We start from the raw sequence: 16,275 nt of genomic DNA, 5'->3' as shown, positions 1-16,275 counted from the left end.
AAAAGTATGAGGAAGCTACTTGCCAATACATTGGCAGCGGTTTTTTTACTATTCATGACAATTCATATGTTTTCATATATATTATTTTAAAAAAGTAAGAATTTTTTCCGAATATTTTTTAGTTAAAGTTTTGAAAGTTTATAAATAAATGTATTTCAAAGAAAAATTGGATATGAATTATACAATAAATATTTACATTACTTGTTGATTATAACAGGAAATCTTTATTGAATACTAGTTACATGGTTACAAATCTTGTTTCTCAAGTCATCTGATGCATAGCGTCAATGAACATTATCAATGTTAAAAAGAATGAAATGAAACCGTAACAAAATAATTAAAAAAAATAAGAATGAGAAGACGAAGATCATTATGTACGCTATGCGAACATACCTTTTCGACGCTGTTAAGGAATACTAGCACGTTTCAATTTATTAGCGAAAACTAACATCAGTATTTATTCTGCAACGAAAAATAGCATATTTCAGGGACCTATCTGGAAAACTAACACTTTTCGATGATCTCTAACGAAAACTAACACTTTTTGGTGTTCTCTAACGAAAACTAACACTTTTTGGTGTTCTCTAACGAAAACTAACACTTTTCGATGGTCTCTACGGAAAACTAACATGTTTCGTCGTTATATCGACGCTGTTAAGAAATACTAGCACGTCCCAATTTATTAGCGAAAACTAACATCAGCATTTATTCTGCAACGAAAAATAGCATATTACAGTGACCTCTCTGGAAAACTAAGACCCTTTTCGGTGTTCTCTACGGAAAACTAACATATTTCTTCGTTCTCTAAGGAAAACTAACACTTTTCGTCGTTCTATGAGGAAAACTAAAACATGAGGCATTTCACACCAAGTGTCCTAGCGCGTCGCCACACGGTTCAATTAAGCGAAATCACTCTATTTCCTCTCGCGTAAAAAGTATCGAAATACACTCAGAAAAAATATTTAAGTAATAGTTTCGATAGGAAATTTCCTCAGCTTTCCGATGGTGCGGTCAGATTTTCCGAAATTTATCATTTTCATCGGAAAAACTTGATATAAACTTTAAAATGTCAATATCTCAAAAACGGCATTTTTAAGATTTTTCAAAATAGTTCCAATCGAAAGCTGAGGAAATTTGCTATCGAAACCAATACTTAATTATTTTTTCTGAGTGTATTTTGATACTTTTTACGCGAGATGGAAATAGAGTGATTTCGTTTAATTGACGTATGGTGACGGGCTAGGGCACTTGGTGTGAAATGCCTCACATTGAAATAATACTTTTACAAATAATTTTTGTTAATGTACAGAGACAGTTTTTTATTTACTCCTAGCGTAACCACTTTGAGCTATTATTTAGTTCAATCGCTCCATTTCTAATTCGCTGCAAAAGGACCATAATTTAACTAGAAAAAAAATAATTCATCTATTCGATAGGGAATTTCCTCGACTTTCCGCACGTGAGGTCAGATTTCTGGAAATGTTTCATTTTTTCAGGAAAAATCGCCAGAAAAGAGAAAAAAACCTAATTTTTTTAGGTCTAGTCGGCGTTACGTGGTAATTTACCCGAAAAAAATGGATAATTTCAGGAAATCTGATCTCAAATTCGGAAAAATGAGAAAATTTTCTATCAAAATGATAACTTGGTTTTCTTTTCTAGGTGGATTAGGTACTTTGAAAGAAAGTTAGACGTAGGGCGATTGGACTAAATAATAGCTCGAGACAGGCGCGTTATAATTAAATCAATATGTATTACTAATTCCATCATTTTTTTTTGCAACAACAATCCAAACGTGCCAGTTTTCGTTTGACCTTTTGAAATGTGCTAGTTTTCGTTTGAGTTTTTGAAACATGCTAGTTTTCGTTTGGCCAATGTGAAATATGCTAGTTTTCGATTAGCCCTTTGAAATATGCTAGTGTTCGATTAACATCGAAATTTTCAAATAAATGCTAGTTTTCGCTAATGAATTGGAACGTGCTAGTTTTCCTTAACAGCGTCGTTTTATCTTTTATCTCTTAAAATCATATAAAATTACACGTAACAGAGACAAAACTATTGTCTGCATAGGTACAAAAAGGAATTATAATTTTATAATTGTATCAGGTCATCAATTTGTTCAATAACCTCCACATCTATTTCTGGGTATTCTTTCATAGCTTTCAATTTTTTTCTGGAACCGCTTATTGCTCTGTTTGCATAATCATTAATTTTACCCATATGGTAGCTTATTACAGATGGATTATCGTTATAAAAATTTAAATAATGTTCAAAATGCTTCTCAACCGGGAGCTTTTTATCCGGGGTCAGTTCCTTCAGAGTACCGGTTTTTGCTGATCTCACAACGCATCTTTTAGCCAATGCATCATGACCCCACATTGCCTTAAATATATTAGCACGAAAATGTGAAGGTTCTTTCTTTTTGTATGCATCTTCAACCGCAGACCTTTTAGCGAAAACCCTGCTCTTGGTATTGATAATGGTGGGCAGGGCTTTTCTTTTCAATTCAAACACACGTTTTTTTGCATCATCAGCCTGTCAAACAAAAAATGATAAAAAATTAAAAAATAATGAATAAATAAAATATATTCATAGGGTTTAACACAGGGTGCCCATTTAACAAACATTTAGTTAAATTTTGTATACTATGACTCAAAAAAATATCATTTTACTGATGATAAAATGTTATTTATATACATATATTTTTATAAATGTTATTATTTTTAATAATTATTTACTAATTTATTTGATATATTTATATTATGCCTTGATTTTAATTTTTATACTTATTTTAACCTCTGTATATTTCATGATTTTTTAAAATTAATATTTACATATTTATATTTAACAATTTCATTTAGTATCATTGTTTTAAGCACAGGATATTTATAACTTCTAATCTATGATATATTTACATAATAATCTGTCTTTGTGTAAGAAGATTATTTAATTAAAGTATTATATCACATTCAGTATTCAAATTAGTATTACATTACATTTAATTGCTGTGATTTGGTTTTTATACCTATTATAGATTTGTACACTTGTTGTTTTATTGTTATTTGTTTATTATATATTGATTTATTCTTTGTTTTTATGTCACATGTTGTTTTGTTTTAATTTTTAAAATTTTTGATCATATACTATTCATTTTGAATGTATATTATCTAATTTATCACTTTAAAATCACTTTACTTTATTTGTAATTGTAATTTTAAACTTGTGAATCATCTCAGATTTAATATAATTATTTTTGATCACCTTTGTTATTTGCTAATTTAGAAATCTTCTTTTTAAATAAATTGCCTTGGTCATATTTGATGATAATAAATACCATATAATAGCCTATCATGGTATCAGGCTTAAAACAGTCAATTCCAACTGACTGAACAGCATTATTACTTTGTGTTTTTCTAGTTTTTAAACACTTATACAAAAAATAAAGACTATAGCTCAATTGGTATACTATGCAAGTCGCAAAGAGCGAACCTATTTGAGCTAAAATTACAGTATTTTACTATTAGTATTAATACAAAACATTGAAATAAAACTTTTATATTATTAAACTCACTGTTCCTTCTTTTTCATCCATTTTTGACATTTCATTGATTATGTTTCAAGTGCCAGATTACCTCATGAATGATGCTGGAAGTCACCAATGATAAAGATAAATAAATAATGTGATTTGGCGATGATACAATCAGTTATATGCTTCTTTTTCTTTTTCCCAATAACTTGACACAATAAATTCACACTTTTTAAGCACTGTTAAACTGTTGACGTGCTCAATTTGCAAATGCAGAAAAGCAACTTTGATTTTCATAACTATTAATAGCACCAAAAACATATTTTTTCACTTGCACAAGTCCCACTTGTTATTTTGCACAATTGTTGAATTATTGAAAAAACTTTTAAATATTACAAATTCCACTTTTCTTCTGCTGTTGCAATGACTTCTACTCATGCATTTTCCATGGACATCCAAAAGAGAAACCTGTAAACAACCACAAAGAATCAATTTTCTTACAGACACTATAACATAAAGATGCACATAACCAAAATACTTATCTGACAGCTGTCTTCTTTTGAAGTTTTTGACCTCTTAATTCATAATTTCACTAAAAAAAACTGCATGCACGTAAACTTGAGACTGTTATGAAAGTGCAGGCAAAATTTGAACGACATAACTGCACTTTAACTATCATTTTGTTATAATTAAAAAAAAAGTATTTTTCTCTGCCCGAAACGAGTTTATTGTACTGTAGCTGACGACAGCGCTGCACTGCTGCCGGCGTAGCGAGAGCAAGAGAGACAGATAGACAGACGGGCAGAGTGAGAGAGATAGGTATAGCATAGATCATACTCATATAGGTAGACCGGAGAGTGGGAAAGAGATGGAGATAACGAGAGATGCTTATGTTCATATATGCGTATAGAACATAACGGGCGCTACCGTTTGAATATGCTACAGATTTCGAATGCAAAAAATTTGAATGTTTTCTTTTACAATGCAAACCGAATTTTTCTTATTCGTTACTTCATCATCATCGATTCAACACCTTCTCCAATATTTGACACTCCATTCGTCTAATACTTTCACGCATTTTATTCATTTATTGAAAATAATTTTAAGTAAATATAAGTAGTATTTTAAGAATCATTTCATTTTATTCATTATTTAATAATTTACTTACTATTTAATTATTAAAATCTATCTTTTATCATTCACTTCAATTAATTAATTCAATCAATACAATCAATTTTAATTCTAATTTCAATTCATTTTATCAATTTTTTAAATTAATCTCGCATTTAATCAAAGCTACTTATACGATTTTTATTTTGATTTTTACTTGTAACCACTTATATTTGTTAATTCTATTTTGAATAATCACAAAAAATGAGTGAAGAATATTCGAGTGCTAGTGCTCATTTGATGGAATTAGACGGATTCGAAGAGAATTACGCGAACAAAAAAGAATTTTTTTCTCGCTGCTTTTATGCTTGTAAAGCGATTCTCGAGGCAAAAGGTTTTTTAAGTGAAATTAGTTACTGCAATGAATCTACAGCTAACATCAAGGAAACGGCTGAGAATATGGCCAATCTACTCATTGACTACTTTGAATTATTGGAGCCAGTTGAGGAGGAAAACCTATTTGCTGTCGATGAAGAAGTTCCTGAGAGTTCTCAAGAATGCTCATGTGACTCGCCTACATGTTCTCAATCATCTGATGCTTCCAATGGTACGTTAAGCTTTAACTCACATATACATTTATTGTTAACACATTTCACTTAATTTTCCTTGCAGCATTTGTTGAAGAGGAAGAATACATTCCTGAAAAAAAGAAAATTAAAATTGAAAAAGTGCCTTTAGAAAAAAAGATTATGATTTATAACTTGGCAAGAGAACATCCTCAATGGTCATTGGAATCTATTAAAAAAAATGGTGGAGCCAGTTTGACCAGAAAAGATGAATTGACCAGATGGAAAAAAGAAATCCAAAAAGGAGGTACCAAATTTGATAAGATGACCCATATCAAAAAATGGACCTATGATAGATTTGTTGAATCAAGGCAGAGTCGACGTCCAGTTACTACTAGGAATCTGCAAGAATGGGCTTTGCAAGCAGCTAGACCATTGATAAATGATTCTTTTTCCTTTGACGCATCTAAAACCTGGGTCTGCAATTTCAAAAAAGAATTCAGAATAAGCCAAAGAAAAGTGACAAGATATGTTAAACCAACAGAGAGTAAATCTTTGGAAAGTACTTTACAAGCATCAGATCAATTTTCTAAGGAATGTATAGAAGAGATAAAAAAATATGATCTTGACTTTGTAATTAATACTGATCAAATGGGCTGTGAGTACCGAGCTAATGTTAATAGAACGTTGGATACAAAAGGTACAAAAATCATACAAGTGGGCATAGGAGATTTAAACAAAGTTACTCACAGCTACACAGTACAATATTCCATTACGGCATCTGGTAAACTTCTTCCTCATGTTTTCATTTGCTTGCAAGAACCAAAAAATGAGTTTGGACCGGTAGTTGAAAACAGAGTATCAAAGCTGTGTGACGGTCGACTCCCCGTGTCCACCGTGCACAAGGCGTTCCTCGTTGCCTGGCCGACTTTGTCGATATCCGACGCGCCAGACAAGCGACAGCTTGTCGTCGGCCAGGGTCCGGCTAGCTCGGTAAAGGACGGGAAAGGGCGTGAAATACTACCTCTGGGTCGTGGGTACGACTCTCCTCCTGGAGGGGACGCCGACGGGTATGGAGCGGGGTCTCCGGTGGCTGCAACACTGCACCTATAAAAACACCTGTAAACGAGAAAGTCCGCGAGAGAGAGAGGAAAGGAAAACGACGGGTCTTGTAAATAATAAGACAGTGAATTTCAGTTAAAACAAATACTCTTTTATTGAAGCTACTCTGAATATTCATTCACACACAGCCGAAGCTATCTCACTCACATTCACACCGGGTCGCGGACGCGAGCTGCGTTGCCGTTTGGAGGGTCGGCGCGAGCGCGGTAATACCAAAAACCTACTCACGGCACTCCTCGCCCTCGAGGCTCGCGACCACACGGGTAGACTCCGCGTCGCCGGGGTCTTAGAAGTTCCTGCTGCTCTCTCCGTAGTCGCCTGTTGGCCACAGACGCGAGAAGGGACGGGCCGGAGGGGTTGAAACTCGTTACTCTCGATGACGACTCTTGGTGCGCCGCACGGATCGCAAGCACTCACACTCGATTCGTGGCCACCAACTTCACAATCTCACCGATTCACGCCTTCAACTCACTCACACCCAACAGCACACTTCACTACTACAAAAACTCTACAACACTCCGACAAAACTACTCCACAATGCTCGCGTACATAGAGCTCTGCTCTGCTCGGCGGTCCAACTACCAATCTTCACTCTCTGACTGCTCCAACTCAACTCTCTCGTCGTCTGCACACGTGCAGGCTCCGAGTTCGCAACTTGTAATGGGGCACGGGCCGCTCGCACGCAGTCACGTGGTACTGCACTCGCGAGAGGCCACAGTGGGACCGACTACAATGGTCGCGACTCATGCACGCATTCACCCGAAAACCTCACATCGGACGCGTTTACGACGCGTCGCTGGCGTGCTCCGACGTTCGCCTATAGCGCAACGTCACAGCTGGAAGAAGAGTACAAAAATATAGTTGTAATATGTTCCAAATCTGGCAAATTATCTTCATCATTATTTTCTAACTACCTTGTCAAAGTTCTTCAACCGTATGTGGAAAATAGAGAATTTTTGTTGATTTTGGATAGTTGGGGTGGACAGAAAAATTTAGATCTATACAAAAATTTCAAAGATGATAACGATGCTCCAACATGTCACTTGAAAATGATTCCACCGGGTTGCACTGGATTCAATCAACCCCTTGATGTATATTTCCATCGCCAGTTGAAGATCTTTATCAAGGAACTCCAAAATTCCACATTTTTATTGGAGAAACAGATGCAAATTAATACTAGAGAAGATTGCTTGAAGATCCATTCTTTAGTACACAATCAAATGTCAGCTCCAATTTTAATTCAATGCTCATGGTGTCGACGTTCCCTGTGCTTTGATTCTTTATATAATAAATAACCATCCAAAACATTGCATAGTATTTCAAAGAGTTGCACAATAAATTTCATTTTTTCTAGTCCCACTGAATTCTTTTTATTTTTTTCACTTTACTATTTCTATACTTTTCCATTGACTTTTTCTTTTTTTTTCTTGTACCAAGCAATTGTCAAGTTGAATTATAATCTGCAATGAAACGTTAACACAAAGTAAACAAAGATCTTTAAATTGTTAAAAAAAAGAGAAACAATAAAATACTTATCTGACTCTGGTATTATTCACATGTGATTTCATCTGTCACTAAACATGGTTATGAGAACATAAACAATTTCTGCTAGCACACTTGTCAGTTTCTATCACTCTGCCTGTCTGTCTATCTGTCTCTCTTACTCTAAAGAAAAAAACCCCAAATCAACTCATTATGATCATTGAGAACTTTGGAAAAATAATATTATAATACGAATTAATAAATTAGAATAAAAATTTCCCAAAAAACATTTTTATAATATTTTCCAATTCTTCATTCACAACATCAACCTGTTACAATCATCTAATCAAATGTTTATCGAAATCATCAAACATTTAGAGCTGAAGCCGAAATATTAAAAATACTTTTTTCGGTATTCTTGAAAAGATTTTCAGGAAAGTTTTATTTTATAACATACTGTGATGTCCAGCACCGCCACTGATATCATATGTTTTTTTTTTCCACCTACAATCATGATCGATCGATAATCGCTCGAATACCTACAGTAGAAAAATATCAATCCTAGATCATAGCGTTCCTAAGTTACCGACCTGATTAATGAATCTCATTTTAACAAATGATTAATAATTCTTATATGATTTCTAAATATTTTAACTCACTATGTTTAATTACTATGTTTAATGAATTTAATTTTTATTATAACTCAATGATGTCAATTAAATAGAAAATAACTCCATAAAAGTATAACTGCACGTACACTGCTGTATTAACTGCTGCACGTACACTGCTGTATTAACGACTCAAAATGATTATTTACAAACACAATATTACATTAAGCTTTAAGCCGAGTGCAAGAATATCAAACAATAGCAATTGTCACTATACCACAGATATCAAACTCAAAGGAAATCACTAGCACTTCACGAACAAATACTGAGTCATCGTAAATATGCACTGTTTGGTATCGTTGCACTCGTCTCAACTCACTGATTTTAAACAATTCACTGTATCACACTTTTATCAACAATTATGTCTAGTATTTTATAATAAAGATCTAATCCGTGAAACTTGCAAAGATTCGCTTTAAAACAAAGCGAAACTAGGGCTAAATAAATCCGTTACAAACCATATAGCTTAAGCTGCTTTAAAAGCAAGATGTGTTAGTATATGTGTTGTAACAATCCAGGTGCAAGGAAGGGTTTCTTAAAAATTTTGTTCTCATAAGAATTAATACCTTCTTTACAGTATACTGAAATAACAAAATATTATAAAAGTCCTCGCAGAGTAGAACGTTCGCTTTTGTCCTTCAATATTTCACTCGCTAATACTCGTGCGAAGAGAGTTGCTCTGAAAAAATAAAGAGAGAGAGAGAGAGAGAGAGAGAGAGAGAGAGAGAGAGAGAGAGAGAGAGAAAGAGAGAGAGGGAGAGAGATAACTTTATAGGGTTTAAGACTGTGTAGTAGCATTAGGATAATTTACATAGTAAAAATAGCTTTACAGGTGTGAACTGAGATTGATCTGATTGTGAGAATAATTAGTAATGAAATGTGAATGAAATTGCGAATGAATGACTCTGGAAAAAGATTGTTAATGAGATCTTTAGCAGTTTAGGCGAATGAATTTTGAAGTGTTACAGTACTGATCGCCTCTTAATAGAGCGTTTTTCGAAGCAAGCGAGGGGAAAATTTCTCGATTCCCTCGACCCCTACTCTAGTGACATATTATTATGTCACTGTGTATAGGTAGCTCCCCCATATTACGAGGTATTCATCTGAACTCATACCCGGTGCAATGTACTTATATTCACATTCTCAGTTTGATACGCCACTGAATCGGTATATATCGACGTTCTATAGTCAACGCAGTGTTTCTATTTGTTCGTGAGTGTAAAGTGATTGCGTGGTATAAACATTTTTGTTTTTCAAAATACAGTGAAAATCATATGATTCGATAATTTCAAGTTTTTATACATTTGTAACCGAACAATTGCTCAATGAGCAGCTCATCAAGTACGACTTTTTCTTTTTCTTTACTTTACTATTCTACTTTTACGACTACGACTATAAATTCTTAACTGGCATGAAACTCGATATTCTACAAAATAATAATGTGTCGATATTTATTTATAATTTTATAAATAATATATACTTTTGACGAGAACTAAGTTTTTATTTTTGTCTTTATTTTTCTGCTCTGCAAATTTCAGTCTTTTTGTAACACGGATTTTTCAATCGTTGATTCATTGAAATTTAGTATCCTTTATCATTTTACTTATAAATTGTTATTTAACGCATTTATAATTATTAAATTTTATGCAATAGTACACGTAATTTTAATAGTGAATTACTCTGCATTTTACCAAAAATGTACTCATTTTCGACCAGCAGTTATGACTCAAATGTTTAAGTTTTATTAGCAGATACGTTCACTTTAAAATGATCTGGTGATCTCGGCGTGTTGGGCGGCGTCGGTGGTTGCTGCTGGACGGGCTCGCGTACTTTTCGAATAACTAACTCGCACTGATTTTATCTGGTCGGAGCCGAGCAACAGGCTAGTTTTCAAGTAAACTGCGAACTTTGAGTCGAGAAGTAAAGATGTACGTGGATACCGGACCGACGAGCGTCGATGTGTACGCCTCGAACCGAAAACTGTGAATGAGCCCCGAGACTCTCTGAGTCTCGGTTTATATACTGTTTGTTGCTGCCGTACCCTCTTTGTCTGGGCGAGGGTCGCCGTAAACTTTATGTGTCCTCTAGAGCTTGCGGGCTGCGCGTTTTTCCCATCCGTCGTTTCTGGGAATCTTAGCGAATGCTTGAGCCGTTCCCTTAGTTGCTTCGCTCGCAAGTTGTGACCTGATTTTTGCCAACATCCGATTTTCTGCGAATTGCCCGAGCCGGTTACCCTATCGCATACCCGGTAACGAAGGCATCATAAATTTCGACTTGTGGCTTGCAAGCGCGAGTCATGCTCCACACACGCGCGCGCTGCTCCATGCGTGTGCGCACTCACACCAGTGCGTACCGCGGCGTGCGTGAGTGGGCGCACACTAACGCTGGCTGCTCTATCCATGTGCGCACTCACACCAGTGCGCGCTGCGGTGTACATGTGCAGTCGCACACTAACGTTCACGGCTCCGTCCGTATGCGTACTCACACCAGTGCGCGCTGCGGTTTACGTGTGCAGGAGCGCACTGATGTTCGTTGCTCTTATTTGTGTGCGCACACACACAATTACGTGCCGCGGTGTACATGTGCGGCCGTACACCAACATGCCCGTTCGGGACTTGGTGTTGCACCGGGCTGATTTGCCGCCCCGGTGTTTTACCTACTCGTGGCCGTGAGGATGCTATGACCCTTGTGACTGGGTCATTACACATCTCTATCTAGTCATAGACATAAGTAGCTAGAAATCCTGCTTTTATGGTTTATCTGTACGAGCATACAAAACTTTTTCTGAAGTTATTATTGGTTAATCAAGTCCAAAAAAGAATTTTTTTTAGGTACTAATTTTCTTAATACATATTGCATGAAATGCGGGCTATTCTCACCAATTTTTAACAATTTTTAAATTATCTTCAAGCTTTCCATGTTGAAAATAAGCTGATTTGTCAGAAGGACTAAAGCTGGCACACCTTTGTTGCATTTCTGGACTGAAAGTTTCTATAATTTCTGAAAAAATAACAAATCAAATTATCGAATACTTCAATTAATTCACTTGAAGAACAAATACTTTTATGTTATGATTAAAATCTTGAGTACAACTCAACAATAAATAAAAAGTTCTGACAGCATGTGTTCACATAAGATGCTAAAGCTATGGCTGACAATGAATACATCAATGTCTAATCATTGTCTTGACGGACTTTGCCACCTTTTGGAAATAGACAATTATATTTTATATTATTTTAAGTAAATTTGATGGATTATTGATTATTAACGAATAAGCTAGGACGGATTTATTATGTATGCTGGTAAAAATGAACCAAATTCAGTCACCTTCATACTCCTCAGTATACCTTAAAAAAAGCCTCTTGTGTTAGTTTACTTTAATACCTCGAAGAAAACAAAAATACTAATTAAAAGAATAAATAAATATGTTATGATTGATGCTGAGCAATAGCTGTAACAACGTTGGTTTGATTCATTAATTGTAATAACAACGAAGCAATGATTTAAAAAAAAAATCTATTTTTGTTAAGAAAGCACTTAGGCCTGTTAATTTTTTTTTTATAATCTGCGTTTTAATGTCAGCTATTGAACAAAAAAAGAATTATCCGGCTAACTGTTATAATTAACCCTCTGGGTCTATTTGTTTATAACATGAAAAGCACCGAATTTCCATCGCATTGTTTAACGTATGTTTTGTCGATTTTCCGTCTAAATCTTTTTGCTACGTATAAGTACAAGTCTTGAACTTTCAATTGCGCGTCGAACGAACTCGCTATTGTTGTTCAAAATCGAGATATAGCCTAGGTCTGAGGGAGAGTTTTTATAAACAAATGACAGTTTCTCGAAAACTATATGTCCGATCTTAACTTTTAAAAGTTTATTTTCTTTGTCGTGAAAAGACCTACATTTTTATGTGTAGAATGAAGTGAAATTGTTTATAATAAATGCGATTGAAAAAATGGCCATTTTAAAGGGTTTTTTGCACTTTCTCGGTAAATAATTAATTTAATCGACCGCGTTTGGGCTCAAATTAAAGGTCTAATTAATAGCTACAACTTTTATTCTAACTTCTTTTCGATTGCTGTTCATGAAAAAGCTACAAGGGCGAAAATGTGATTTTTTTCACCCTTCTAATCATCCCCCTACCCAAACTAACCGAATTTTTTTACTTTCAAATACGAAATTCTGATAAATTAATAGATAACCCTATTTAAAAAATGATGAAAGTTCTTTTTGAATGACTCACTCAAAAGTCTCTTTGCTTACTAATATGTGTAACAATCGTATATTCACAATAGTATATTGCTACCCTACGACGTCTAAATCAAAAACTTACCTCATTAGAGTTTTCTGAAGCCATATTGTAAATGAGATATTCAAGATGCCTTGTTGCTATAAGTTGAAAGATCCGTTCATATCACTGTGAGACTAACGTTCATTTTTAGAGTTTTTTATACCCGAAAGCGTAGACAGTCCGCGTAATCCGGTGTCGGATAGTGTCGAGAAGCAAAAAAAATTTGATTTTTCAACAAAAAGTACAATTTCTTGTCTTAAAGGTAAAAAATGAGATTTTTCTGTTTGAAACTTTAAAACTATAATTTTCAAGCTATTAGTAGGACTCATTTGCTGAGCTTTATGTTTAAGTCGATTGACATTTGAGCACTAATCAACCCTTTCTTTAGAAAATCAATAAGCTTCCTAAAGATGATATTTTCGAACGTTAAACATGATAAATAAAAATATACAAAAAATTTTCTATAGCTTTTAAGTACATATCATTTCGAAGCATCTTTTGCTTACGAAACAATTATAAAATATCGATCGCAAAGGCTGTTCTGAACCATATCTAATTTCTCTGGACTATGCGCGAGTTTATGTTTGCGGGCTATATATGCAGTAGATTTATTTTATATTTAATCTCACTCACATTATTATTTTTTAAATTCTTTTTAAAATTCTTACAAAACTGTAACAACCCCGGGCGAGCGAGATATACCACTAGTTAAAATAATTTATAGAGCGCATATCGATGTACTTTTTTCCCTCCATATTGCTCATAATAATACGTCAATACGAATTCGTTTATTGATCCAAGGCGTGAAACGTATTTCCTGATACATTGTGCTGCAGGCTCGTCAAATTATACAATAATATGCGTTATTATGCGCAGGGGAACCGTGCGTAATCCGTAATGTAAACATTGTCCGGGCGTCCATCACCTCTGCCTGACGATCAATAAAAAGCCTTTCTACGTTATAGCTTCCTTCAACAGAGAATAGTCAGCCCGTCAGTCCGTCAGCCGAGCGCGTGGATATATAAAATTAATTATAATTGACGCAGTAATCGCTTTTCAAAATTTTTCCTTCCCACCTAGAGCTAATTTTAGTGTAAGATAAATAAAGAGAGAAGGAGAGAAAGAAAGAGAGAGAGAGAGAGCGATTTGATTTGAAAAACTTTACTAGGACAAGCCCCATTGGGCACAGTGGTATTCACAGAGAAAAGAAGGTAGAAAGAGAGATAGAGAGAGAGAGAGAGAGAGCGAAACCAGTAACGAACGCTCTGTCACCAAGGGTTATTCTTTACTCTTTACCCTTCGTTAGGGATTGTTTATTTTTCCAGGCGTCGTATAGGAGTTTAGGGGCTCACGTATTGTACGTGTCTGAGTGTCTACGTAAGTGTACTTTTTTCCTCTTTGAATCAGAATAAAATCTTGTAAACAAAATTATGCAACATATAAATACACGCTGAAAAAAAATCCTAGAAGCAAGCCCAAGTTAAGGAGGCTCTACACCAATCATAACAATAGTACAGCGAGGCATCTGTCTGTCTCTTTCTCCCATCAGACAGACAACCGCTCGCACTATTCAAAATCAATGATTTTGTTTAATTACTCATTAGTTAGTTCGTTAAGGGGTAATTTTTAACATATCAATCGAAAGCTTGGAACTTTCTCTTTCAGAAAATATATTTTTCATTAAGATGGTTGATCTTTTAAATTAGTTATGAACAACAAAAGACCGCGTCCCATAAGAGCCCGTGTTAAAATCGCGATTTTCAAACTTGTTTATCTCGAAAGTTAGTTCGTCAAACACTTTTTTTTTGGAATCTCATTTTGAGGATCTAAAAAATCGATTGATATAAGTTTTATCATGTTGGATGATTTTTTGTATAATGTGTAGAGTCCTCTTAAGTGCATAGCTGGATTAGCACAGTGCACGAAAACAACTTGAGGATGTGCACAGCAGAAGTCGGCCTACCCGCGCGATTACGGCAATTTTGGCCGAAAGTGTCGTATGTTTAGCTCTCTCCATTACCTCGCCCATGGATCGATAGATTTTTTCCTCCTCTTTCTAGTGGTGTAACTTAAAAAATTCTTAAAAATTGATTTTGAGGTTAAAACTCGACTTGAATGTTTAAGTCGATTTATCCAAAAACTGTATCCTCCGATTTCAAAATAAACTAGACCAATCGAAAGAGGAGGCAAAAATCTATCGAAAACGATGTTTTCCAGGACGGAAAAATGATGAGAACTATTAAGGATATTGAGAAGAATAGCGCGGGACGGCGCGCGCGGACCTCTTTTCCTGTCTTTGTCTTTTCTAATCGCTAAAAAAATGCTGGAAAAATAATTTAAACACGTAAATCGATAGCTTTTTTCCTCCTCTTTCTGATGGCGTTGTTGAAAAAATTCCCAAAAATTTTTTTCATAGTCAAAACTTGACTTGAATTATTAAGTCAATATTTCTTCTAGTATTTCAATTTTGACCTCAAAATTAACATTACCAATCGAAAGAAGAGGAAAAAATCTATCGATTTACGTGTTTAAATTATTTTTCCAGCATTTTTTTAGCGATTCGAAAAGACAAAGACAGGAAAAGAGGTCCGCGCGCGCCGTCCCGCGCTATTCTTCTCAATATCCTTAATAGTTCTCATCATTTTTCCGTCCTGGAAAACATGGTTTTCGATAGATTTTTGCCTCTTCTTTCGATTGGTGCGGTTTAAATTGAAATCGGAGGATACATTTTTTGGATAAATCGATTTAAACATTCAAGTCGAGTTTTAAGCTCAAAATTAATTTTTAAGAATTTTTTAAGTTACACCACTAGAAAGAGGAGGAAAAAATCTATCGATCCATGGGTTTGGATTTTTTTTCTGACCCTTGGTAAACGTTTCCGAGCGAGCTAAACACGACACTTTTGGCCAAAAATGCCGTAATCGCGCGGGGTGGCCGACTTATGCTGGACGCGCTCATATTTTCTCACGTACAAATAATTTCATTGATAAAAGAAAATTATTTAATTAAATACAATCTATGGAATAATTTCATTGAAATAATCTTTTTTATTTCATCCAACAAAATATTTAATGGTTTTTACCAAAGTTTCTTGCTTCAATCAATCATTTGATTAAATTAATAATAAATAAAATGTTAAATTAGATTTCATTGAATCAATAAATTTTTTTTCGCAGTGTAGATACGTGTGAGAAGATTTGCACAATTTAGAGATTGTTAACCGTTTTATTTTAGAACTCTCGATTTGCGCACAAACACACACGCACACATTGTGCATACGCATATGATAGATATTACTATATTTTGGGGTTGCCACCGAGTGTTTGACAAGCGAGAAAATAAGAGCCACGAACTGGTTATATATGCGTGCAAGTATACTTGTACAGTGCTGCTTGTGGCGTTCCCACTGCTTTTCCCCCTCTGCTTGCCAACGTTCGCCACTGCTCCAGTTCCAGGCCGTTCTCCGATCGCTCGAGTCAGGCACTGCGTCGGATAGTCGATGATAGTAGC

General features: G+C 34.9%; 1 protein-coding gene across 1 annotated transcript; it reads right to left on the bottom strand.

Annotated features, from left to right (window-relative positions):
* Positions 1 to 2,088: 2,088 nt before the first annotated feature.
* Positions 2,089 to 3,645, bottom strand: LOC111693296. Its single transcript, XM_023457678.1, has 2 exons — positions 3,569 to 3,645; positions 2,089 to 2,532 (listed from the first exon to the last, which is right to left on the bottom strand). Exons 1-2 carry the CDS (start codon positions 3,596 to 3,598, stop codon positions 2,089 to 2,091), a joined length of 474 nt encoding a protein of 157 aa, XP_023313446.1. The 5' UTR covers positions 3,599 to 3,645.
* Positions 3,646 to 16,275: the final 12,630 nt, after the last annotated feature.

Source organism: Trichogramma pretiosum, unplaced genomic scaffold (assembly GCF_000599845.2).
Source record: "Trichogramma pretiosum strain Unisexual culture from Peru unplaced genomic scaffold, Tpre_2.0 scaffold230, whole genome shotgun sequence".
Lineage (NCBI taxonomy): Eukaryota > Metazoa > Arthropoda > Insecta > Hymenoptera > Trichogrammatidae > Trichogramma > Trichogramma pretiosum.
Note: the sequence above shows the minus strand (reverse complement) of the source record. Positions and strands in the feature narration are given on the sequence as shown.

Excerpts from the sequence above, each read along its gene's own strand:
- LOC111693296 (XM_023457678.1), bottom strand. The coding sequence starts at position 3,598 with ATGTCAAAAATGGATGAAAAAGAAGGAACA. Across the intron at positions 2,533-3,568 it reads TGGATGAAAAAGAAGGAACA|GCTGATGATGCAAAAAAACG; the intron begins GTGAGTTTAATA and ends TTTGTTTGACAG.